General features: G+C 37.7%; 1 protein-coding gene across 1 annotated transcript in view; it reads right to left on the bottom strand.

Moving 5' to 3' along the window:
- The window catches only part of GPR158 (G protein-coupled receptor 158), a 166,569-nt gene that overhangs the window by 63,879 nt on the left and 75,809 nt on the right, over nucleotides 1–26,881 (bottom strand). The window contains exon 5 of the mRNA XM_015853313.3: nucleotides 10,805–10,873. Coding sequence (XP_015708799.2) covers nucleotides 10,805–10,873 — 69 coding nt within the window. The remainder of the gene's footprint in view (nucleotides 1–10,804; nucleotides 10,874–26,881) is intronic.

Below are 26,881 nucleotides of genomic sequence, written 5' to 3'. Positions count from 1 at the left end.
ACTCCAAATTTTTGCCAGGTGGATCTCACAAATGCTCACACAGGAAGAGAAAGTACATTGCATGCAAGTTTGTCAGGACGTATTGAACCAACATGTGGCTGAAAGTGACAGTTCCCTGGATCACATCATTACTGGTGATGAGACGTGGCGTCACCACCATGAGCTGGAGTCAAAGCAGCAGTCCATGAAATTGGCAACATGTGAATTCCCCATTGAAGAAAATGTCTTCAGCAGGTCAAGCAATGTGCATTACCTTTTAGGATAGGAAAGGGGAAATCCTTCTGGATTTCCTGGAACCTGGACAATCCATCAGTTATGACCACTACACCATAATGCTGACTAAGCTGAAGGCCTGAATTTCCAGAATTAGGTCAGAGAGGAAGACAAACCTTCTCTTACAACACAATAGTGTCAGGCTCCATACCAGTCTGAAGACCGTGGAACACATTGCCAATCTTGCCTGGACTGTCCTAACAAACTCACTGTATAGTCTGGATTTGGCTCTTTCTGACTTCCATCTGTTTGGGCTAATGAAAGATGAACGACATGGACAACATTTTCACAGCAATGATGCTGTGACAGCAGCTGTGAAACAGTGAGTCACCTTCACTGGTACAGGCTTTGATGAGCATGACATGCAGGCTCTTGTTCATTGCTGGTGAAAATAAATAGCTAATGGTAGCGGCTATGCTGAAAAACAGTATTTTGTAACTGAGAATTTGATGTATTTAACAGTGTAATTGTGCTCTTTGAAACTGTTGCAGTTTCTATGGAAATAAATAGGAGGCATTACTTTCAGAGCAACCTACACACAAAGGTTACTTTTGAGACCAGTGATCCTTACATTGATACTGGTCACAGGTACTTCACATGAGCACCTATATATGCTTGTGATTGCTTTTGGCTTACTGTCTTTCTTAATACTCATTAACCAGTCTCACACTGGATATACAAAGTAAGGACTTCCTACTGCCTTCAATCTAGTATGCATCTGACCTCCCTCCAGTGCTACACCTCATCCATTCTAGTCCATCCAGCTTCTCATTGTGCATGTTGGGTGCAGCTCAGTAGAACTTAGTGGAGAAGTTCTGAAACACAGTCCTCGTGGAACTGGAATCTACCTTTTCTCTGTTAGTATTTTTATGGTTTAATCTTTTCAAGCCTAAATCAAGTATTCTCAGATCTGTCTGAAAATACACCTATCTTCTGTAGCAGTATAAAAACAATCACATGCTGCCATATTCTGGAAAAGATGATAAATTTACCTTTAAATATTTGTCCTTCCTTAATATCTTTAATAAAATATTGTAAAATACTTTCATTGTTATTATTAGTAACAGTCATTTGTAATGTGATTCTCATTCATTGATCAGGACCCTGCTGTGCAAGGCATAGATAAGCCAAATATCCCTGTACCAAAGAGTTCATAATTTAAATATAAGAGGAGAAACCACACATCAATATAAAGGAAGCACAAAGAAAGAATAAAAAATTTATCTTTTACAGTTATGTAAGTGGAGGCCCAGGAAAGGAAAGAAAGTTTGCAAGGATTAGTGAGAAATAACTTCATACAAGCAAGGAAGTAGCACAAAATGTACAAGTGGTTTTAGAGTTACTTTCTACAACATGTAATTGTGATGCTGAAAGAGAAGTCAGTACTGTATCAAGGTACAAGACATCACTTCTATCTTGTTTTCATTTCTTGTATGGCAACAATAACAAAAAGATGATAGTGGTAAGTACCCAAAAGGTTATTTATAGGAAAAATCCACCCATATGGAAGCCTTCAGTCTGCTAGGAACCACTGAGGCAGTCTCCACCAAGGAGCATCTCCAAGAGATGCTGCCATAGTGGTGGTCAGCCCTTAAATGAGGTCTAGAGGAGGTGGAGTCAAGCTCCACCCCTTCCAGGAACACAGCTAAATTACTCTCACCTGTGCTCCCACAGCTGACCCGACACTTGCCTCAGCTGATTAATCAGAGGTTCAACCCGTGATTACCAATTTGCCATACATTTCTGCACTGTTTAGATGCTCAACTTTGGATTAATTTTCCTATTGCTGTGTTAGACTGTTGTGTTTTAAATCTTAAAGGCGAAGTTGTCTATTCTGTTTTCTCACTATCATCCTTTCTCCTTATTTCATTGCTTTAACTGATTGAACAACATGCAGTAAGGCTAAGAGTTTTAACACCCTGGCTCATTTAAAGATTAACATCAAGTAATAATGAAACTTGTGTATGATTGAAATAATTTAATATAAACCTGATTAAAGATACACTGTGAGAGAACTGGGTAAAATGTTGTATTCTTCCACTTGCAATTTTGTGTGTGATAAATTAGTCTCATTCTATCCTCTTATTTTTTATGTTCTTTTTTTTCCGATATATATTACCTTGGAATTGCTTTAAACATTTTATCTTTGAAACCCTTCTGTTTGTTTCTGACAACTTTGATTGAACTGACATATTTCTCTCTTTGCATCTTTTTTCCCTCAATAACATGTAAATCTTACCAAACTGTATCAGGTCACTACATGAAGTCTACTTCGGATTCAGATTTCAAAGAGTTTAGTATGCTGTATATTGGCTCTGGAGGAAACAACATTCCTTAATAGCTTCCTCAAAACTTGCATATATTTGCAGATCTGTGCTTCATCCCACATATGCAGAGAATCTAGAAATCAAATGTTTTGTTTATAGAAAATTCTATTGTGATTTTTTTCCATGGGGTCCTAATATACAGCAGCATGCAATGATTCAGAAGGTTTGCATTATGTAGCAACAGGCAGTTTCTTACAACAACTAATTCTCTTTTTTTGTGAACATTTTCTATCCCATCCTCAGTTCTAAAGTTAGTTCTAAGAATAGAATTCCAGCCTCTCCCTTCTCGGTGTGGCAGGCCCAGGAGCTATTCTTTTCACTGTTCCATTTTCTTAAATTGATCTGTTCGGTTTAATGATGAACCCTACCCTGACCCCTAACTTTTGTTTTTTGTTTTTGATGTTGGCAAAGCTCTCAATAATAGATAGAGGAAACAAAGCTTATTTTCTGCACTAGTACTTTCTGATGGGGTTGCATCATTCTATAGCATACCTTATATTTTACACTGTAAACTTGTATCTGTTCTTGTAATTATTTATATTATTTATTTCCAGTTCTCTACAAGTAAAAAACTAATTTCTTATTTACATCAGGTGATAAATGGTTTTGGTGCATTGATTTTAATCCTACTGATCTTTTACCCCAGAGTTTATAAATGAGAAGTTTAATTACAGTTCTACACTGTAGTGAAAGCTTTCCACTAACACTGTTATAATCTATAATATTCTTTTCTGTGCAAAGATTTCACTGGTTATCAAATTGTTTTGCCTGAATACTGAGTGCTGCTTAACAGTATCCGGCAGTTGATATTAAAAACTGTTGCATCATTGTCTGTATCTTCAAGATTCTCAGCACAAAGAATGACTGAATAAGGGCAGTCTCCATTCTTGATGGACGAAATCTCCCTTCTTAAGAATCTCTTCAAAAACCATCAACTTTTTTCTTGCTTCACTGTAATGCGTTGAATTTCTCAATTCCCCTAATCCTTAACTATTATTGCCCTGTATAATGTGACAAACTCACGAGTATGGCTAGGAGTTACATAATACCTTCATACATTGAAGAAGAGGGACCTAGGAGAAAAACGAGTTAAGATGCACATTTCTGCTACTGTAATATTCTATAATACAGTGAACACCTTTCAAGATGGAGATGCTGCTTTGCCCTTTTCCTTTGCCTTACATTGACCCAGAGTACACTGTCAAATGACACGGAATGGGATAGGTAAAATGTTGTCTTTTATCACTCAGTTGTACATAGCACTCTAGTCTCTCTCTGACAGTTAATATTGCAATCTCATGTTCCAGTTCAAGGCATGGTGGGTTATCACACTGCCCACTTCACTGGGCATGGGTTTATAACTGCACACAATTTCACATAAGATAGTTTGTCAGTACCAGATTATCTAAGTCCTCCTTAGACCTGAAATGCCTCTTCTTTCATTTTCCTTGGGTTCTTGCCCATGCAGATCACAACACTTCTGAACTTAGCAAACAGGCATGAGCAGAGTCTAGCTTCCATGTAATTAAGGAGGCTCAGCACAATTTAATGACAATGCACAGGCCTTTTACTTGATCACAGCTGCTGCTCCTTAGATCTTAGGCATGAAAGCATGAATAAACATTCAGAAAAGATATTTTGTAGAAGAATACAAATAAGTGTGAACAGGTACCAGGTTTTCATTGCAAAGACACTGAGAGACACTCTGGTAAGTGAAAAAGAATGACTGAAATTAATCTCCCACCAACATGCAGTCTCTTGGGTGCTAAACTAATTAGTGAAGGTAAATCACTGACGTCAGGACTGTGTCCTGTTGAGAGTATGTCAAACGTTGACTGCAACCTTTAGTATTTTCCCTTCTGGCACAGTTCAATCTCAGTACCTCTCTACCATAAAAAACTCATTTTCAGTTTTACAGTTCAGTAAAAATGTGGTATATCACTTTTATTATATTTTCCATAAGCGTTCTGTCATATTTGCATTTTCAACTAATTACATGAGAACCTTTTTTTGTGTACTGATATTTTCATACGCTTAAGTCACTAAAGTAAAATTTGAGCATCTTAAACTAAACATTGCACATATTGATGCAGTGCACTTACCCAGTGGTGAGCATGGTCATCAAAATACATTTGTCTGAGATAAATGTTCCTATCATTTCTAGCCTATATGCTACTGAGATCCATCAATAAAATAAAGGGCATAAGATCCATCAATAAAATAAAGGGCATAACACTGCAATAATATTTTTTCCTGTTTCGCTATTCTAATTCAAGAGAAGCAAGGAGCCAAGTGATGTCTTTCACTAATTAGGTTTTTTTTTACCAGGCATTCTTCAGTATTTTTTGTGCTTTCCTGTGGCTCTGTTGACTCCCACCCAAGTGATAGCCAAACTCCCCAGTGCTCTCACTTTGGAGATCAATGCAGCAGATTTTCAACCTGTGCACATGGTTATACTAATACCAGCTAAAAAAGGCACGGGTAAATACTGTACATAATTTTTCACAGTCCTGGTCTGTCTTTGTAATACCACTTTGAAGTGAAGACATTAACTTAAGAAATTTTTACATATGCAAGTCACTATTTATATGGCAAGTGACAGTGGCACTGTGATTAAAGAGGAAAGGCCATACTGCCCTGACCACAAAAGTACTCCCAGTGAATGAAGGGCTGACAAGATTGAATCACATAGGTCCCTGAAATCTAGCAGTGCAAGAGTTATTTAAAATACAAAGGTCAAAGAAAACCTAATGTGTCAGTTGGTTCAGGTCACCAACAACTGTCCTTTTCTATCTGGATCTCAAGCCTTTGCATGCACACAAACACTTGGCTGTTCAATGAACCTAGACTGTGACAAATGTGTCCTTCAAATTCAGTTCTCAAAAAAGCCTTCAAGGTAGTGAAGATAACACTGCCCTCCTGCAATCCTGTACTGCACCTTTGGGTCTGTGGGAAGTTAAGCCTATGCTTCCTCTTGGTATCACAACCAGTACAATTATGAGCACAGAAGTTCATGACATGAAAGAATGGTAATGTCAGTACCTCTGCCTTCACTGACCTACTACAGTCTGTCATTTATAACACCCTCCGTATCTTCCAATGACATCCCATATTTTACCACACAATTCAAAAGTTACAACCAAGTGAATTTACTATAAGGCTGAATGCTGCCTGGTTAAATAATCTCCATCCTTGGATGTTTTTAAGACCTATTTGGATAAAGCCCTTTAAAACTGCTGAAACTGCTTTGAGGATGACATTGTACTACAGCTCTCTTGAAGTCTCCTTGAGTCTGAAGACTGGACAAACCCCAAAATACACAACACTCTCCCCATTGAATTCCATCTATATAATTTCCTAGCATTCCCTAGTAAAGAGTCATATGCATTTTCCTTAGTGAAATGCAGGGCAAGAACACACATGTTCTTGGTACGTGTGGGTTTTCTGTAATCTGAAGCAAAATCTTTTAATATGCAGATAGCGCCATCTCAGTCTGGGCTTTTGCACTCAAAGTCAGTTAGCTCCCCAAAAAAGCTATCACATGTTAACCTGAAAAAGTGCATTTGTCTGACAATGACACTGACTGAAAAAGACAGAATGTTGCATAAACCTCTGCTTGGTTCCCCTACTTCTCTGCCCAAACAAGGCAATTTATATATAAAACCCTGGTAAAATATATAAAAAACCCTACTTTTTCTTCTGGCTGGACATATAAATTGCTATAATCTAAATAAAACAGGAATAACTTTTTCTAGAATACTATAAAATCTATGATGACTATCTCAGAGGAGAGAGCTGTCCTTGGTTGCCAGTGGCATGAATACCATTCTATGCAGGCCTGTTCTTCAGCTAACGTGAAACTACAACAAGAAAATGATGTTCATTGTTAAGAGTTTTTAAAACTACTTTACAATTAAGGAGCATGTAGCTATAAACTGAAAAATAATCAAGCTAAAACATCTGGTGCATGACAGGGGACTTGAAGTCTGAGATTCAGTCCAGCATATGAGTACATGCACTGATAAATGTGTTGGAAAAAGCAACATCTTTCAGTTGGCCTCAGTGAAAATCAACATATGTACAGTAGCTGGGCTCTTGCAATGCATCAATTCTAGGCATACCTGAGGGACAAATGCATAAAAGAATTACATATTACTTCATTTTCACATTTATTAATGCCAAAATTCAAGCTCTCTAGTGTCCTTGCTGCTCTGCTCAGGGCTATGACTAATGGAGCTACCACAGCATTTAAGGCTCACTTCTCCTGTGCTAACATATACGTGGAAGACTGAAGGGAAAAAAGCCCAGTCCACGTCTACATTCCGCTGCTCCCTACTTTCTATTAGGTCTCATAGCCCTAAAAGGTAGGTCATTCTAGCTTGAGTGTGAAACAAGGACTAACACAGCTCCTGAAACAGATCTTAATACCTACTCAATGCAACAAGATGTCTGAGCATTATGAGATTATTGCAGGCTACTTAATGAACTGCTTAATGAGAGCAAGTCAATTCACTGCAGCTCTGCATCACTATTTCTATAAACTGAGAACAATATTGCTTTGGAATATTTTGGAAAACCAGTGGCAGCTGGAAAGAGAAAGAATTTAGAAGTTTTGAGCCAAAAGAAGAGAAGATTGAAGGGAAAAATCCCAACAGCCTTAAAAAAATGCTCCACAGCCTTTCAACTAACCCATCTTACAGTGTAACTAATTCTACTATTATAAAACTGCCTCACTGTCTAACATAATTTTCACTTGATTTTAACCCTCTTTTCTGCTATATGAAGAACACGAAGAAGAAATTATTCTCTGTCTCTTCGCATCATGGTGCTCTCTAATTTTTACCACTGGCTCTGGAAATTATCATAATATTGCATGAATTTTTAGTGTGCATCCTGGAGTTTCAGTTATGTTCAGACATGAACAAGGTCTGACTGTGAAGAGAGGGATACTGAAATTGGATGATTTTTTCCCACGATTTTGAAAACTGCTGTCAGATCTCTTTCTCAAAACAGAAAGCAAGGCTGTATATATTTTGCTGTTCACAAGACTGTTTAGCCAAGGTATCAAAATGCTTAAAATTATTTGTCATTGGTCATTTTTGAGCAATGGGTGCATGCTGGGCTGGGCTGCTTGATGGGCAGAGCTGCTACTGTGATGGCACTGGGCAGGGGGTGGCCATGTTAAGAACTATGCTGTGCTGTGGGTTGGGCATGCCTGGTATAAAGCTTCATTACAGTTAGTATTTCTGGAAAAGGAAAGTAACAAGCATTCTCCCTTCAGATGCCAAATATACAATTTAAGAGACTCTTTGAAAAGCCAATCACGTTTTGGCCCTCTCTTCAAAATCTAAAAACAAAGATATGTAAGGAATATCAATTAGAGAGCACAGCATTCCTTTAGAGAAGGACTATCAATAATTGGAAGACTAAGTGAATGGAAATTAGAGATAATGCTATGAAAACAGGAGAAAACATATAAATTGAGAGCCTCAGAAATGACAGCTGTCCAGTAACTGCTGTGTAAAAACTATGCATTTTTAATAGACAATGCTCCTCTGCCTCTTTATAATTCAGGAAAGATCAGTGTGTTGTTATCAATATAGCAGAATCTGAAAAATAAATTTTGGTGGAGATCATCATTAGCTCTTTCTGTTTGGTTAGAAGGGTATTATAACAGCTGTTTTTCTCCCCAAAGGCAGCTGGCTGGTGATATTATTTTTCAATTAATGGCACTACACTGTGAATAGATTACAGCATGTAGACATGAAAACAATGACAATTAGTGGAAGAAATTAAGCGATGCAACAAAGTAGGTTTTGGTTTCCATTTAATTGGAGGGTAGGGAAAGTCACAGATGCAATAAAGTCTTTCTGGACACAGCAAAATTGGTATGCTGAAGGCTCTCAGAACAATCCAAGGCAGACTGGGTGAATGGATACAAAAAAAAGCTGGATCTGGGAAAGCACGGGGAGTGGAATGTAAAGATGCAAAAGACTTGAACATTGTTGAGAAAGTCTAAGGGGAATATTTAATTTTTAAATAAGAATGTAATATTGTATTGAATCCTAAGTAAATTTATATCCTTTAGAATTAAATTTCTGACATTTTATTCCTATAGATTGTAGATGCACTAAGGCAAGCTTTGTAACTCTGCACTTAGCTGAGCGTGAAAGTTAAGTCATTCAGTTTTGCCTTCCAAAACATAATAGAAGAAAAGATGACACAAATAGGAAAAAATACTATAAAGGAGAACACTGTACTGCAGTGCTGTCTGGCCCAAACTGAAGAACTTCACTTCCTATTTTAAACTGCATTTCATCATAGCTGCAGAAAATTTATCTGAACCTGCCTAATTATGTTGTTATATTAGAATAGTTGAATCGGAAAGAACCTCCAAAAATCAATGAGTCCAACTCCCTGACCACTTCAGGGCAAACCAAAAGCTGAAGCATATTACTGAGGGCATTATCCAAATGTCTCCTGATCATTGACAGCAAAGGACATCAACCACCTCTGGAAAGCCTGTTGCAGGGTTTGACCACCCTCGGAATAAAGGAATTCTTCCAGTGTCCACTCTAACCCTCCCCTGGTGCAGCTTTGTGCCATTTCCACCCTGCCACTGGTTCTGAGGAGTAGAAGCTGGCACCTCTTTCTGCTTCCCTTCCTCAGACTGCTGCAGAGAGCAGGGAGGTTGCCTCCTGGCCTCCTCTTCTCCAGTCTGAAAGAAGTGGCCTCAGACCCTCCTCACAAGACATACCTTCCAGCTCTGTTACTAGCTTTAGTGCCCTCCTCTAAATGCTTTCAAGCATCTTAATGTGATTATAATGTCATAGAGTCCAGAACTGCACACAATGCTCCAGGCCATACTGGTGCTAAATAACAGGAGGAGAATTACCTATTTTGACCAGCTGGCCACACTTTGAATAATGCACCCCAAAATGCAGTTTGTTCTTTGGCTGCCAGGGCACACTGCTGACTCAGGCTGAACCAGATAGTCCTAAAGCACGTTTTCCTCTATCATAAGATAAAGATCAATTCACATAGCTAAAACAACTCTACCTCTGTGTGCATGTTATTATGTTTTAAACAACATCACAGACAAACAGAATACTCCCAAACAAGCACAAACAAGACTCAGTTTAAAGCTCAGGTCTTCTTTCCCACTCCATCTTGCTCTGCTCTGTGCTCCTTTTCTGAACAAGAAGTAGGTGAGAACATTTAGTATATGCATACAGCAAAATGTCAAGAGTTCCCATTTCAAGGACCCACACCCCATAACTCACAGCTTGTGGTAATGCAATCTTTTATTCCTTAAAGATGATATAGTGGACCTCTAAGGTTATGTTTTATATATGCCCTCACACCATACACATTTATTGTTATACTTTCTTGCCCTGGATCATAAAGTCATGAAAACACCCACAGTGAATTGAGGAACTGTGTTATTGCAATCCTGGTGTTTCTACATTAGCTCCAGATATCTTTGTTTTTACTGAACATATTCTTGAAGACGGTGAAATAGATTAATTTCCACATGATCATTTATATGAGCTTCATTACCACATTAAGTCCTTCCTCTTAAACTTTTAAATCGAAATGATAAAATTTAGAAATAATCACCCAATAATGTATGGAAAAGAGCCCCACCAAATAGTGTGGAAACACAAAACTGCTGTCACAGACAAGTCAGGTTGTATCCTTTGCTTTTCACCATCTAACAGAATGTGTCCTCAGAGAACAGTTCTGTATCATATGAGATGCAGAAAGAAACAAGGTCCCATCAGGTATCTATATCCCAGCTGGGAGGCACGTTCATCGGGATTTTTCAACAGAGTGGTTTTCCTCATACAGCATCTAATCATTGTTTTGTATTTGCTGTACATCTTACAGTGAAAAAAGGAGGAAATATTTAAACATAAGTGAAAAGCTGTGGGAAGCTTCAATCTGCTAATTCTCCCTCCCAGCTCCACTGTATTTTCTCTCCCTTCCCTCTGCATTTAGAGGTCATGGACAGCCATCTCTTCCACCTAACAGTATCCTTTCTCTTCAAGTCACTCACAGCAAACTTTATTAATCATATTAGGCTAGTCATAACAGAAATAGTTTTGATAATCACTTTTGTAATCAATGTGATTCAAGCATTGTCTTAATTTGCTGACAAATATAAAGACATCACTTTTCTAAAAAGTTGCAGTTTGACTTACCGGAAAGTACAGAAGGAGTGATCCAAAGAGAATGGTTTCCAACAGCACCAGACCTGAAGCTCTGATACTCTAGGAAAAAAAAACAAAAATACAAAATATTAGAAGATTCCTAAGTTGGATACTGTTCAACGTGTTATATGGATACATTTTGAAACTGCTACAATGTCTCTCAGCTGTGAGAAAGTATGAATCATGGGAATTATAGATATGAATTTAACTGCAGGTTTTTTTTCTGCACTATTTAAATGTTAAGAAGTCCTTTGAACATTCTGACCTGCCTATTTAATATTAACGATTTGGCTTCCACAGTATGTATGAATAATCTACAATTTTACTGAACACAGACTGTGCTCTTTGAAAGCATCTTTATCTTTCCTGAAATTTTATACAAAGACGTATATATTCAGTCATTAACTTGTCAGGATAATAAAATAAATATAGTGCCATTTCCTCACTGATTCTAATGCAGTCTCCATCATAGTTTTATTCCATTTTAAAATTTAAAAATCAATTATTTTCTTTAATATAAAGCTTATTCCATTGATGATTTATGTGTAGTGCATCTGTACCTTATCTAAAAGACAAAACATCAACACCGCTTTCCATTTCTTCCCTTCCTCTGAGACAGTGTTTCATCCACTATTCAGATCTAATGCACTGCTTTCCTAACTGCAAGCAACACAGTCAGAAAGGACAGTAAAAAAGCTTTGCCAAAAATCTTTTGAAAAATCCCCTTATTTCACATAATAAAATCCTCTCATGGACTGGAATCAATGGTCTGTGGTAATCACTCTATTGAGTTTGGATGGATGAAGTTTATCTTTCATTAGTAAGACAATCGTTAAAAAAATGATCTCTGTCTGAATAGATTTACAGATGCATTTTTGGTCCCCCAGGGTACAGTTTCTGCTTGCAAAAATGGTGGAATTTCATAGATGGATCTTTTCAGTGATCCAACTCCGATTTCGTATCTCCGCATTCACTTTCTTGACTGGTCAGCATCTTTTGACTTTTACAGGTCTGATGTACCAAACATTTAATGAAGGATGAGGAGAATATTCTAAGAGCTTTGGTAATATCAGGCAATTACACAGCTACCTAATTTCTAGCAACAGTGACATTTAGTAAGGAAGGCTGTCCTACACATTGGCACAGACATCAGTGTTCTGATCTCCCACCTTGCTGAGAGTTAAATTCAGGTCAAGTGCCAGAAAGCAAGGAACATTTTAAGTCAGCTCCTTTCAGAATACAGCTCAGCTGTGATCCTCCCATGGAACAGGACAGGTTCTTATTCTGAAGGTACTCTGTCATATCACCCATGCCCTGTGTTCTAGGGTACTGATGTTCATGCTCTGTATGAAATTAGCACTGAACTGCATTTGCACTCTGCATTAGGAAACAGCCTATGAAAAGCACGCTGAAATATTTATTTTCAGAAGGCTTAGAAACAGCACAGACTAAAGATGTTTTTCCTTCTGTGGCATTGTAATATAAGACTTGTACAGATATTCAGTGCTTGAGATAAAAACGAAAAGAGACCACAGAGATTTTTGTACCCCCTCTGAGTAACAGTGCCTTGTTCTGTTTTCCTGATTTCTGATGCAAATACATTGTACCCCTCTGTATCACAAAGAAATCTGCACATACGCTTCCCTGTTCTTTATTCCCCACAATTAGAAAGTTCTGCCTAATAGCTCTTAAACTTCCTGTAGTGTGTCTTTAGTTCACTATTTCTTGTTCTGTCAGCCATGGACACACAAGTTACTTCCTTATTTTTCACAGGAATTTTTCATGTAATTGAGAATCATTATTATGGGTTTTCCTTTCTGGATTTTTCCAATTCTTTGATTTTTCCATGAGGGTCTTTACTTTGGACTTTCACATTGTGAGCTTCACAGTAACAATTACAAAACTATTCTGTTACCTCACTCTAAAATTACGCCTTGCATCTGAGACATAAATACTTCTGGCAAAATTTTCCTAGAAGTTACATGCTTCAATGAAATGTTTCTTTAAAAAGTGAAGCAAAACAAAGCAGAGTACCAGCAAACAGCTCAACTACTATAATTGTATTTCCCAACAGGATGTAATGCCTGCCATAGCAATTGTTGAAATGTGAAAACCAACCCATAAGCAGAGTTTGTATGTACACTTTCATCATTGGGCTCCTGTAATTCAAGGCATTTGCTGCAAGAAACTAAACTGAATTGTGTTTTCTTTTCCCTTTTTAATGAAGATATTATGATATTGGATAAAGCGTAAGCAAAGTCCCAAATGCAAAGAGCTGGACAGTGGGAAACTGAAATGCCAGTGTCAGGAATTTTTGGCTCACATATTTCAACTGTTCTGTGACATCAAATTCAACTGAGTAAGAACTCCATGTAATTTATTTCTGTCATCTGGATACATGGGGAGCCTCAGCCACAAGTCTGCTAATGGAAAAATGGTCCAGCACTCCCATATGCATTTTTCCACATGGAAGCAATGCCCTGACTATTTTCATCTACTGGGACCTACACCAAGCATATACACCAACAGACAAAAAATGCCCAAAACAAAACACACTGATTCTGTTTGCAAGAAATTTGTTTGTTATAAGCATCTCAAAGCAATAAACAAAGAGCTGAAAGGACCGTATGATCTTTTATGGCTGCTGTAGTAAAATTGCTTATGTATTCTTATTTATGTATTCGGATGCACTCAACTTATTCAGATGGCACAATAAAAATCAATACATCTTGACAACTTTTCAAGATTGCTTTCTGCAGACACTTCTGTTTTGAAATAACATCAAAAAGCTGGAAGTGAATGTTTTGTTGTCAGTTGTGAAGCCATTAAACAAAATATTTTCAGGTTATTCAATTCAGAAGTGACTCTCAATTATTTTACAGCTTGAATGCTAGTGGCTCATAGATCATGCATGCTGCTATGGCACGTAGAACATAAATTGCACATATTTTTATAAATTATAAATGATAGTATGGTTTAGCTGGCATTTCTAATTAATGTACAACTTCAGCATGAGCAAGACATAAAACTTCTGTGCAGCACACTAAAAAGAAGAGATTAGAAAGTTTAAAAAAGACTAAAATTTGCCCCCAGTAACTTTGCAAGCACTGGCACCAAAAGCATGGCTGTAGGCAGCACCACTCTAAGACGTACATAACAGCAAGTACACTCACAGAAGTCATGGAAAAAAAACAACCTTTATTCCTTAAAGAAAGCAAATTAAAGAAGAGAACCAAAAGGCATTTCACAACCTCCACAATTCGCTCTCCACCTATTCCATCTGCACAATTAAAAACCTCCCAGACATCAGGGCACTTTAGGAATTTTCATCCCATTGCATGTAACAACAGCTTCATTTCTTTTTCTCTTCCTTATCAGCTGCTTGTTTGTTTGTTTTGCCTTGTTTTGCATTTGCCTTGTTGGCATTTATTTTGCTGTGTTGTTTGTTGCTGTTGTTTTTTGTTTCTCTGCCTGTTCAACTTCTGTACAGTTTGTTTATTTGCTGTTCAGCTTGTTTGCTCATTTCCCATGTTTATTTATTTGCATCAGAAAATTTGTCCTTCCTGTTTTTTCCCCTTCTCAGTTGCTGACACGTAACTCTGCAATGTATTCTGCTTCTAGCATCACACTAACTTTTATACTTACCTTTAGTCATTTTCCATATTCTTTACATTTGTTTGATCTTTAATTGAGATATTCATGATCAAAAAAAAGATGTTATTTTAAGCTGAATGAGGCTGACTGAGCTAGGAATTATCTTCAATCTTGGCTTCATCCAGCAATGGTGGAATCAAAGAAGAAGGATGCAATTATAATAGTATGGCATGTATTACAGTAAAGGTGCAAACTAGGGATGTATTGGCTCCTACCAGCTTTTTCATTGTGAGATGGAGTTTCTAAGAGAGCAGCTACCATTCTCAAATTCTACAATGACCAATGAGACAATTTCAGCAAATCTAATGCAAGTTCTCGACCATGTGAGATATCTAAGCAAATAGCCATCAGTTGTTTCATGTAAAGCTATCGAAAGAACCAGCTAGAAAAATGCAAGATTGAGTTAAGTAAGTGATAGTAAATTCCAGCCAGCAACAAAGTGGCATGAGGACATAGAGGCCCCTGGTTGGTCTGCTTCGTAACTTCTGAATCACTATGCCATGTTAGATCTACACAGAAAAACACTACACCCAGTAATACGTTTTGAATCTGCATGTTAAATATTTCAAGAGATGCTTGCAGAAAATCTGAGTTTAAGTGTGACTTGGGCAGTAGCACAGGCTCATAGCTGGTTATATGCCCTCATATTACACAACCACTGCAGAATGGATTGGCGCTCCAGCTGCAAGAGGACAAGACAAGAAGTACTGACAGTTCTTGCATTCAGGGACGTAGCTACAAACAGGTGAAATTCTACTGACCATTTGCCCTTCAGCATCCACTCAAAATTACATGAGTGATGATTTAAAGCATTTAAAAAGTCAAAAATATCCACAAAAACAAGATACATTCCAGGTCACACACAGACTGGAGGTTAGTTATCACCCCTATGTGAGATTCAGGATTTGACTGCAACATTACTTCTGTTTTCCTGTGAACTAAACGTAGCTGTCATTGTGGAGCAGTTCTTTTACAGAAAGCTTTACTCACTGTTTATTACAAAAATACAGCTACTTTTTAACTTTCTCATATATGTTTTTCTCATTAATAAAAACATTAATAAAAACAAACCAAAAACCAGCGGGACCAGGGCTAAAACATGCTTTGAAAACTCAAGACTTGCACAGAAGAAGAAACCATGAAAGAGAAAGAGCATGCTCAAGTGGAATATATTAGATTCTTTTCATACGCTTTTAGTAAAATAATGGGTAAAAACCCAACACATTATGGTAATATACAGCAGATCACAAACACTCATTAGTGCACAAAAAAATAACAAGATTGAGGTTCCATGTACACTACTGCAAGTCTACCTCTTAAGAGTTTTACTGCAGATGGTGAAACTAATAAGCACGCGGATAGCTCCCAGATAGCACAGACAAGGCATTCCTTTCTGTTTCTCCCCTACCAATAGGTTTTAGCAGAGTATGTTTTCTTGAACAGAGCTGCAAAAAACATTATTGCTCAAGGGCTGTTCTATGCCTTTGAATTTGCTCAGTCTTCAGTCTACACTGAGAACTTCAGTAATCTTTGAGATAAAGAATAATCCCCTATCTCCAGATCTCATAAAGTAACACAATTTCTACAGCAGTTCACATCAGTAAAGTCCTTTGTGCCTCTTGGGTATTGCTAGAGGGTCATAAACAAATGCTTAACAATTACTGGCAAAAGGGAAATTAAAGACAAAAGCAAAAAAAACCAAGCAAATAAAAAAGCTCAACTGGCCAAGTTGCATCAAGTGTAACAAAGCAAAAAGCTAAAATAATGGGTAAAAAGGCATAAAAGGTACTGCATTATAATTCTTAGTGGTCCTAAGTAATGCAGAAAATGCAGCAGCCAAAGTTAGCGCTGAATCTCTAAATGTCAGGGTGTAAAGTTAGTCAACAAAATGAACAGAAAAGTAAACCACTATTTTTTGTTTTCTTTGTGATAAATTCAGCAGTGATTAGAACTGCTACTCAGCAAAAGGCAACTTTCAATTGCCTTAACAAGCCTCATTTCATTATTGCTGGTTGTCTAACAAAATTCAAGCAAATCATTCACAAGTAACTACAGAAAATGCTTTTCACTTCATGGTAGAAATGGCTGCATCTCTTTTGAAAATTTCCCTGCAAAATATTGGGTGAATTCTGTGCCCTGTTCAACTCCTTTACGTACTGATGAACACTTTTAATAATTGTTCTCTTTGAAAAAATAGTCTCCTAATAAAATATGGATTGCAAATACAGTAAATATCACAGCAAAGGCCAAATTTCCAAAGATAGGCCCACAGTTACATTTTTCCACTCAAGCTATACTGGCAAGTTGTCAGAATCTTCTGGCATTTGCAGCTTTGTGCAGTATTCTTAAATTAAATAAACACAATCCTCATGTTTTTTCACTACTCTTTGAAAATACTTATGCAAAGGTCATTTTTTTTTTCTGTTACTAGTTGTAGCTGAACCCAAACAGAATATAATTATTAAATTTACTTTTTACTTGGAAGAAAGGAAAAAAAAAAACAGGAAAAGTAAAAGGTCAAGCAGCCATCAATCAGAAACCAATTTCATTAAAAGTGCACAGGATGTCATGCAACCAAGAAATCCCCAAATATTTTATTTTCCAATTCATGTGGTCCTTCATCCTTTCTGTTATACAAGTAATGAAATCTGCTATAATATATTACGATGAAGATAAATTGCTCTGCATTTTGAAGCATAAATTTTGCTGCACATAAGTGGCAATACAGGTAACTTGAAAAAATATTATTTGTTGGAAAATAATTTTTATAGTGAAAATAATTAATGTCCTTGGGACATCTTTGTTATAAGATCAGGAATTCCTTCAGCTTAGATCAGCATACCTTGTTCTGATCCAACAATAATGAATCTGCAGAAAAAGGAAAATCAGTAAACAGGTAAATAACGTTCAAGTTCTGTTTCAGTCCATTCACATCCTTATCATTAATTTAAAAGTTGAAAATGTAAGATAATGATCATCAAAAACCAGATCACTAAATAGCCTGCCTTAAATTCATTCAAAAATGAAGTAAGACAAAATGACATTGTGCTCCTCAAAAATACAGTTCATGTTAGTATTGATGCTTTTGTAACCAGCAAGAGTTCAATGGAATCTATAGAGATCTCATGGATTAAAACACCGTAATACACTAGCAGGAGGTAAGGCTCAGTCTGCATGTTCTCCTGATTCAGTTCAGAAATAGCTTTGGAACACATTAATTGCATTTCAGTTTTCTTACTCAACATGGCATTGCCTATTACAGGACACAATACCACAGCTCACTAAAACAGTCTGTATAAAGCGTAGCTCAATCACAGGAACAAATAGTTTATGGTAAATGACAGGAGAAAAAGCACCCTGACTGCAAGGCTCAAAATGCTTAGTATCTTAGAGGAAACAGAGAATGATGTAATAAGAGTTAAAATAAATTTAATGAAGAGAAAAAAACTCATTATTCACATGACTGAGAAGGCAAATGAACTGTAAATGAAGATCATTATACTAATTTCAAAGTTTAAAAAAACAAAAAAAAACAATAAAAAAAAAAACCTCACAATTCTGAAGGCTTTAAATCCAACACCAGTTCATTTTTCTTCACTTTCTCTTTATGAGAACCAAATAGCTAAACTGTTCCAAACTTACAGCTTATGACAGGATTTGAGAAAGGCAGACATTTTTCATCTCTTCAAAGGTCATTATAATAAATTAGTAAATTAATAAAAAGCTGAGATCAGGGGTTATATGTTTTCCAGAAAATAAAATCACATTTACCATTGATGGAAATACTGCTGCATGTATACAGGTGGGTTAGAGGTCCCTTCCAACTCAAGCCATTCTATGATTCTATATGATTCTATATAGTTTCATTTTACTTCCTACCACTGTGTGGCAGAAAGACACAGCCTCAAATTAGCCTTAAGTCATTGTAGGGTCTGCACAAGAAGGTAAGAAAGACTGTCTTTCATTCACAACATTAGAGTTTAGCTAATGGACAAAAGATGGGGAAGGACAGATGGGAAGAACAATGGAAGGACAAGGCAACAGCGCTTACTGTACTGAGCAGCCAGTACTCCTTGCCTATCAGTGCTCCACCCATAGTGCCATACTTTGTAAGCCCCTGAATCTGAACACATGATGTGGAGAGCAGTGGATGTTCTCATGAAGCCCCTGCCAGGCATGGGGAAAGCATGGGGGGCAAAGGAGCAGTGTTTGAATAATATGGTGAGATGATGATGGAAAGTGGCTTCAACACTTCTGTATCAAATAAAGAGCATGAGTAGAGAGGGGAAAGCTCATTGGGGATCTCAAAAATAAAGAGCTCGTGTACGCTGCCCTCAAAGATATACAGCGAGGACAATGCAAAGCAGCAGGATAGAAACTGCTGGAGGCAAAGTGAGCCCAACAAGCTGCCGGATAACAAGAGGACTGCTACAGTAACTAAGGAAGCAGTACCTGGGACATCTTTGAGGGAACTGGGAGGAAACCAAGGTTTCTTTTCAGTTATCCTGATACTGAGGAGAAGTTGTCAGAGGAAAACATGAAGATTTTATTCCAGATAGAGGGAAGGGATAGGGGAGGCAGAAAGCAACCTGACTGTGTTCACAGAGTGAAGTCCTAAAGAAAAGACACTGCTTGAAATCTCTGTACATCCTGCTTTTACATAAAGTAATGATGAACAGAATAAAGAACAGGCATATGCTTTAGTCTGAATGATCTATGGTGGTTACAGTTAACTATAGTCTCCAAACCTCTGCCCTGTCTATCAGCCAAAGACATGGATGCTCAAGGAATCCCTTACAGGATTTTCTTCTGGAGACAAAAGCCTCATGAAGTCTGTAATTTCCACTACTAAACTTTCAAGACTTTCAGGTTGAAAAGTCCCTCCTCTACAAGACGGGCTCTTACTTGGAATAGTTCTTCTAAGCCTACACTTTGGTGGCTCTAACAAAAATAAGTGCTAGCTCAGACAGAGGTCTGATCTTGAAAAGAAGACATGCCAGAGTCTTCGTACATGTCACTAGGGACTTTGCTATTGCTATTGATTGAACAAGAAACATTCACAGCAGCACATAACTCCAAGACAAATAGCAGGATAAATAAATAATGTCACAGTTACTCTGCTGACACAACAGGAAGTCCACTCCCAGCAAATCCGTAAATGTCTGTTCACAAGTCCAAATGAAATTTCAGATAAATGCAACTACCCTGAAGTTATTCCATCAAAGAATCTGTGGTGAAAGATTATCCTTCTGCTACAGTCCATCCAGTCTACTCAGCTTCCTGAGAGGGGCACATATGCAAGAGTCATCAAGAACCACAGACAGATGAACAAAAGACCTAGCAATTTGCTCCGTTTAGTTTAATTTCTAGCTCCAGAACTGCTTTGGTGACATAATCTTATGGTATAATTTTTGTTGTTGCTGGGAGATACATTCTGAAATTCAAGGATTCAATTATAGTTAATTTACATTTACTTTAAAAGTGAAATCATTATGTAATACAATTAAACTTAGATTAGCGTTGAAGGCTACTACAGCCTTGCTTCCCTCTGGTGACAGCTATCTTCCCAGCCAGAACCCTGCTTTGTAAAGTGAAGCTTAGCAGCTCCATTCACTTGAACAGCAGATATCTATGCTGCAGAGCTTTGAGGAACACGAGAGGAACAGAAATCAACAAGGATTCTCAGACTGCAAGATTACGAACAGCAAGACATTAACTCTAAGAAGCTGTAAGTCAGGGATCAATCAGAGAACCAAAGTGGAGCAAATGCGTCATACTCCACTGCCAATTCCTGCCATTTCAAAGGCAGCATACCTCCCTCTACATTTTCCATGCTTTCTGGATGGCCCCTGAGATATACTAATTCACCTTGTGGAGACAAAATCTATGCTCAAAACATAACTGGTTGCATTCCTGAACTGCCCGGATGTGTTCTTACTGTAACGAATCTACTTCAGTGGGGGGTTGGACTTTATAATCCCCAGAGGTCCCTTCCAGCCTCTGCAATTCTGTGATTTTGTGGTGAGCATTCCTCTTCTCATTATCTCTTCCTTAGGAGTCTGGACTGAAAACAGTAATACTTTTTATATAGAGATCTTTATTTTCTTTACAAGTCAGTCTGACCTGGAGCCTTCTGTGCATAATGTGGAAATAGGTGCCTTTTTCTATTCATAAGCACTTAATTCCACTCAACCACGCATTAGAGTGCAAAATAGATACAGATGTGAAACCTTCGTGTTTGTGAAGTGAATGACACAACATTCAACAAACAGGGCAATAACAACAACTGCAGCCATGCCTGCCAACATGCACTGTCTCTGGGAGCTCCAGCAGGCAGTACATCATTTCTGATTTTCAACTAACACAGGCTAACAGCTCGCATGCTTATCTTTTCAATATGGCATTCTGCAATTATTTATGTGAGAGTTAAAAAAGGTATAGCATCCCCACAGGCATATCTTAACTGTGCAGAAAAATAGGATAGGACATTTTATGATTTCTGTTTTATGAATAAAGGATATGAGAATTCCACTAAAAGCCATAGCTATTTTGAAAATAATATCATCAATGCCTTTAGAGCTGAATACCTCAAGACTACAATAAACTTCCCTGAGAAATCACAAGAAAGTAGGTTCTCACTCAAGGATGTAATAAAGAAAGAATGCAAAAAGCACTGCATAGAATCTGTATGTGCTGAGAACTGTCAGGTATGCCCACCAGCACAGTATGCAAAGGCAACTGCTCCATCTGCAGAACATCTTTTCCCTCTATCAAGTTTCCACTTGAGCTGAAATGTCAGAAATTGGTGTCTAGGGAGAAAAAAACAGAATGTGCACCAGAGATGAAAGGCATCCAGGCAAAAGCACATCAAGATGCCACTGCAGAGTTAAAAAAGAGGAAGGACTGGTTGATTTACATTAGAGAAAAAGGTATGTTTGCAAAGCCAGCATGCTTTAATATTTAAGGATGTATCACACATCAATAGCTTGTGATTATCTCACTCTGAATTACTGCATCCTATCATAATTGCAGTAAGGGGGAAAAGAAATTCTTGATTTCTTAGTATTAGGAAGGGGAATTACAGCATTCATTTACTTGTTCTCTTTCCATCTCTGTGGCATTTCATGCAGTGTTTAAAAGTGCATTGTTTAAGGCCTATCTTCACAGTTTTCAAATCATATTTAGCAGAACATTTAAAAGGATTTACACTGGAGGGAAAAATAGCAAAGCAGTAGTATAAAATCTAGTCCTCCTGAACTCCAGCCACTGGAAATCTGTATTTAACAAAGAGTAAAAATGATATAATGGACAGCCAGTTTCTGTTATTTGCCACAGCTCCCTCAAGACAGATAAAATTATTGAAGCTTGTTGATTATTAGCTATATAGTCCTGTTAACTGCAAGTTTTCATTTGATCAGTGCTTCATCAATGCTACACATTTTTTTCTCCTCCCATTAAAAGCACTTCTGAAATTCATTTTTTGAGTCCACATAAATGGGAAACTAAAATTGATACAATAGAAAGTGGTTAAATTATAAATTTTTACTATTTGGGAGTGGACATGGTTTTGGATGGGGCAGAGCCCTTCATTTCAATGTGATCTACAGCTATCCTTTATCATTAATGCCACATGACAATATCATTCCCAAGTGCTGTTTCAAATATCCTCTTCTAAACAATTATATATTATCTTTAAGATCCAAAATTAACCTTTCCAGGTGTGCTAGTTGTGGAAATTTTAATATGCTGGTTTTATATCCACGTATGTGCTAGGAATGTAGGAAGAACAGAACAAGAAAAGGTTTCTTCCCATGGTTCCCCTATCCACACAGAAATCAGCAGCAGAGCAGCAAGCAGGAAGAATAGATTATGGCAGCTTGTCTTCAGTGCATCTTCTCTGAGGCCTTTCGTATTGAGCTGATGAGAGTTGGCAGCAAAGACCCAGTGTGAGCCAAGGCTATTTGGTGTAGCGTTCTCAGCTCTCCTTCATGCCCGGAGCTGTAGCAGCAGTTAGCCTCTGCCACTCCAGGACTGAGGTCAGCCTCTGTTCTCTTTGCCAGTATAGGTTCTGACCAGTTTTAAAGGCAATGATGACTCCTCACAGCAGCTGTATTCTACCTGATAGCCCCATGTTTGAGTGGGCACACCACTATGGAAACATCAGTTATTTTTGGCTCTTCTTTCAGATACTTTTGAAGACAGTTTGACAGCTGATGAACACTTTGTCTTCTTTCTATAGTCCAGTATTTTTGGAAGAACTTGATTATGGGAAGCTGGCCTCCCCTCCAAGGATTTAGTAGATCTTTACCCCTTGAAATCCTACTCTAACCTTGAAATAGAAGAATTTCTTAAGCATTTTATTTCTTCCTTGTGCTGTCTAGATCTGCTGCCCTCACACTGCATTTAATCATTACTGCAGATGGTCACCCCCTTTTGGAGCTCTCCATTGGTTCACATAACACTACTCAGACAGATGAATTTTCCTATTTTGTGGATAGTTTTTCTTTTAAAATCATTGCTCAGCTTCTCAGTTTTGAGAATTTTTGTTTTAACATCAGCAATTTCTGTCCTTGCCCATCCAGCTATTTTTGTTAGGTTAGCTTTATGTATTTTGGACCTAATTTTAGTAGCAATATTTGCATTATCCAGTCAATAGTAATGGCATAGCACACAACATTTGCTACTGCTTATCTTGAGTCGATTTCTTTATTAATTGTTAAGATTTAGAGAATGTTTTGTACCTCTGTACACAGCCACATAGACCTGAGTCCACAGAGCTAAAATGTTCTGCAAGATCCCTTCAGACAGTCTATCAAAGCCTTTTGAAAATCAAAGAAATAAGGGGAGCCTATTAACTTAGACACTCCTCTCCAATTGCTAGCACACTTTTCTAATCTATCCAAAGCACTGAGAGGTTCAGTTAAGCCTGTTCCTTGTTCTGCATGCACTGTCGCTTTATGTCCCCTAGTATCACACTGCAGAATCCTCAATGTCTCCCCAGTTGTGGTATTCAGCAAGATCATCCTGTTGGGGCACTCAGATAACAGTCCAATGTTCCCACTGTTGAGGGAAAATCTATTTCTCCCATGCTCCACTGCACAAATCCCTCAGTGTCATTAAGCTGCTGTTGTCAGGTGCCACCAGCATTTCTGATGGGATTTGACCAGCTTTCATCTCCTGACTGTTTTTCAGCCTCTTACAGCTTGTGTTAATGTCATAATCAGGCTTTTCAGCTTTCACTACTGTTTGCCATTGTCGTTGTTTAGAATAGTTAAAGATTTCTCTAAAGTGATCTGCATATTTGCTTTCCTTTCAGCATTAGCTGTGAATGTTATCCTCATTTTTGGCTTTGTTTGGCACATTTCTCCCGTTTACTCCCCTGCGGAAATGCTTTGTCTTTTCCCACTATAGCAGCAGCATCTCCTTTATCTCTTACATTTTTCACGTTTCTCTGTCTCTCACAACAATATGCTTTTCATTAGTGGTTTAGTTTCTGCTATTCCCTTTGTGCCTTCATTCATTTTTATTTATTTATTTATTTTTAACCACTTTGGAGTCCTCTTGGCTTTTTTTCTCTCTGTAAAGGGACACATTTTCTACTTCTCTCCATTTATGAGTCTTGCAGTTTAGCAACATTGCTGCTGAGCTAATCTCAGTGCTGCTGAGTCACTTTCACCCGTGCTTGACAAAGCCTGAAATGAATTCCTCAACACCAACCCGAGTTTTCTCCCACTGTCTTCCTGTAGTTCCATTTTATACTGCTTGCCAGTGCTGGCTAACACTTCAAGTCACTAATTTCATATAGGCTGGCAATGCAAGATTTTGGTCAGCACTGCTAGTGATAGTTTGCCATAACTATGGCTTGGACAAGTGCCTTACATTTTCATTTGTCCCCTGTCTACTTTGTTTTGCCATCTACCAAATGCAACCGTGCAAGTTTATTTGCATAACTACAATGATTTCAAGATCAGAAATGAAGTCTAACTTGACAAAAGAATGGCTTTCTAACTTAGAAGTGTCCCATCTCAGAGCATAGATTATACTGCATAACTAAATACAGAGAAAAGGGTCCTTCCTGTTCTGTCCTCCATTTACAACAATAAGCACTATGGATTTCCAGTACCAGATGTTTCACCAAACCAATTGTGATTAAATAACCAACATGATTCCTGCTAAACTCTTTTTGGATTGATTTCTACTTCGGAGTCCATTATACTCTGGGCCAATGGGTGACATGAAGCAATTATAAATTGTGTAAAATGTCTCCTTTCCTTTTTTTTTTTAACCATTTGAAAGATCTGATGAACTCCCTGTAGAAAGAATATCTTAGAAACAATAGGGACTATATGCATACACATCACCATCTCCCCACCTTATATGATTCTATACCACATCTGCTGCACTGTCTTTTCCTCTATCCTCTCCTACACTTACAAGAAGTGCAGCTCACCTGGCCCCTTGAGATCATCATTTTTAAGAGTATTTGTCAGTGGACCTGAGAAAAAGTACTCTTATCCTTAATAATAATCTACCTTCACAGAGCTATAAATACATTAATAAGGAAATCACATTCTCACATAAGTCTACATCCCACACTTATTCACAAATCTAGTAGCTCTGTTCCTTATTAACATTTCTCAGTGTGCAAGCTGGACCTACTGATCTGTAGCTCTTGCCATCATTACTGGCAGTCTCTATAAGTGCAGATGTCACATTTCCTATCTTCCATTCCTCCTCTACTGCTATTAATGTATGCAGTAGCTTGTTACACAGAAAATATTTCAGTAGTTTTGTAGAGGAGTTTTTTTGGAAGTCTAAGGAGAACAACCTGTGTAACCTGGCGGTGGAGTACTAGCTTAAGCAGGCAGGTTGTACTTGATGGTTCCTCAAGGTCCCTTCCAACCCCTGCAATTCTGTGACAATTCAGAGAATCCTTAAGAAGACTCTGAAGCTCTTCCAGCACTGGTTGACTTCTTGAAGCTGGTTATCATCACACTGATTTATACCATTCATATTGTCAAGATCCTCCAATCATGGAACCACTTTGATTGTAGATCATTATTTTTACACCCTCAGTAACTAATAAAGAACACATCAGAAGGAAAACTGCATTTTCATACTCTGCCAATAATGCTTTGGAAGTAATCGTTGAAATCATCTCTGTTCTCAGCACTGAGATCTTTGGGAAGGGAACTACAGATCTTTTACCAACAGCTGATCATTTAATAACTATTTCAGACCTAGCATATATTCTGTGCTCTTGATGTAAAAAAGTTGATGAGCAACTCTTCCACAGCAGTTTCTGCATGAGCACCTTTCAGTCTTCATACGTGCAACTATGATCTGATTAGTTGAGGGATTTCTTCTCTTTTCTAAAATCCTTATAACCTGCATCTGCTCTTCCAGATATGTCGGCTCCTCCACTGAAGTCTGAATGGTCCTTGTGGACTTTTTCTATTCCTTCTCTGAATTACAGCTACCAGGGATGATTTTTCACAATCTGATTTTTGCTGCTAAACTTAAAATTGGCTATTTAAAATGAACATTTACCAGAAACTCCCATGAAGTACAAGCACTGAGTAGTGTTCTCTTTTTCACACTTTTACTGGCTCGCTAACCTGACTCTGCTTGGTTTCCCTTTTTACTGGCCATATTTTACTGACCAACTGCTATACCAAAACACAGCATATCCACATAGCATTCACTACAGCACTGGGGAGGGGGGGGGGTCAATTTAGTATTTTTAAATTCTTATCACTTTCTTTTGCAGTTTTAAAGATTTTGAAGATTGCTGTGTAATACAATAGCACTGTATAGTTCTTATACTAAAAATAACTTTTTCTGATTATTTAAATATTATAGTGCTACTTATCTGCATGTTGTGAGAGATAATCCAATAAATGCTTTTCTGTCACCTAACAAAAGCCTGTTGCACTAACAGATGGAAATTCTCAATATCCATATACTTTCAATACTTCGATAGATGTTCTTTCATGACTTTTCTCCCTTGGTGGAAAACACACAGTTGCCAATGTACATGCCAATTTTCTGTCATTATCAAATGCAACCAGCAGTTTTCTTATGTAAATACTTATTGTTCTCAACACATTTGCCCTTCATAAAGCTACCCATTTCATGTTAATCACACAATATTTTTCTCTTTTAAAAATCATGCTGTACCAACAAGATAAAGAACATAAAAGGAATCGAAGAGGGAAAAAAAGCTCAGATGCCTGACATGAAAAGCATTGGAACATCTATTTTTCAGTTTCTATTCCTTGAAAACGTCAATCATGCAAGAAAGGACTTTTAATCATCATATTATTTTTTGTCTTATTTTTCTTTGTCTTTTCTTTGTGAGATACCCATTTAGAGCAAAGTCAACTCTCTTCGAAGGTAGCAAAATAATAACTG

This window comes from Coturnix japonica, chromosome 2 (genome assembly GCF_054131305.1).
Source record: "Coturnix japonica strain WE chromosome 2, WE-NBRP24, whole genome shotgun sequence".
Classification (NCBI taxonomy): Eukaryota; Metazoa; Chordata; class Aves; order Galliformes; family Phasianidae; genus Coturnix; species Coturnix japonica.
The sequence above is the reverse complement of the archived record's forward strand: the minus strand, read 5'-3'. Positions and strand labels throughout refer to the sequence as shown.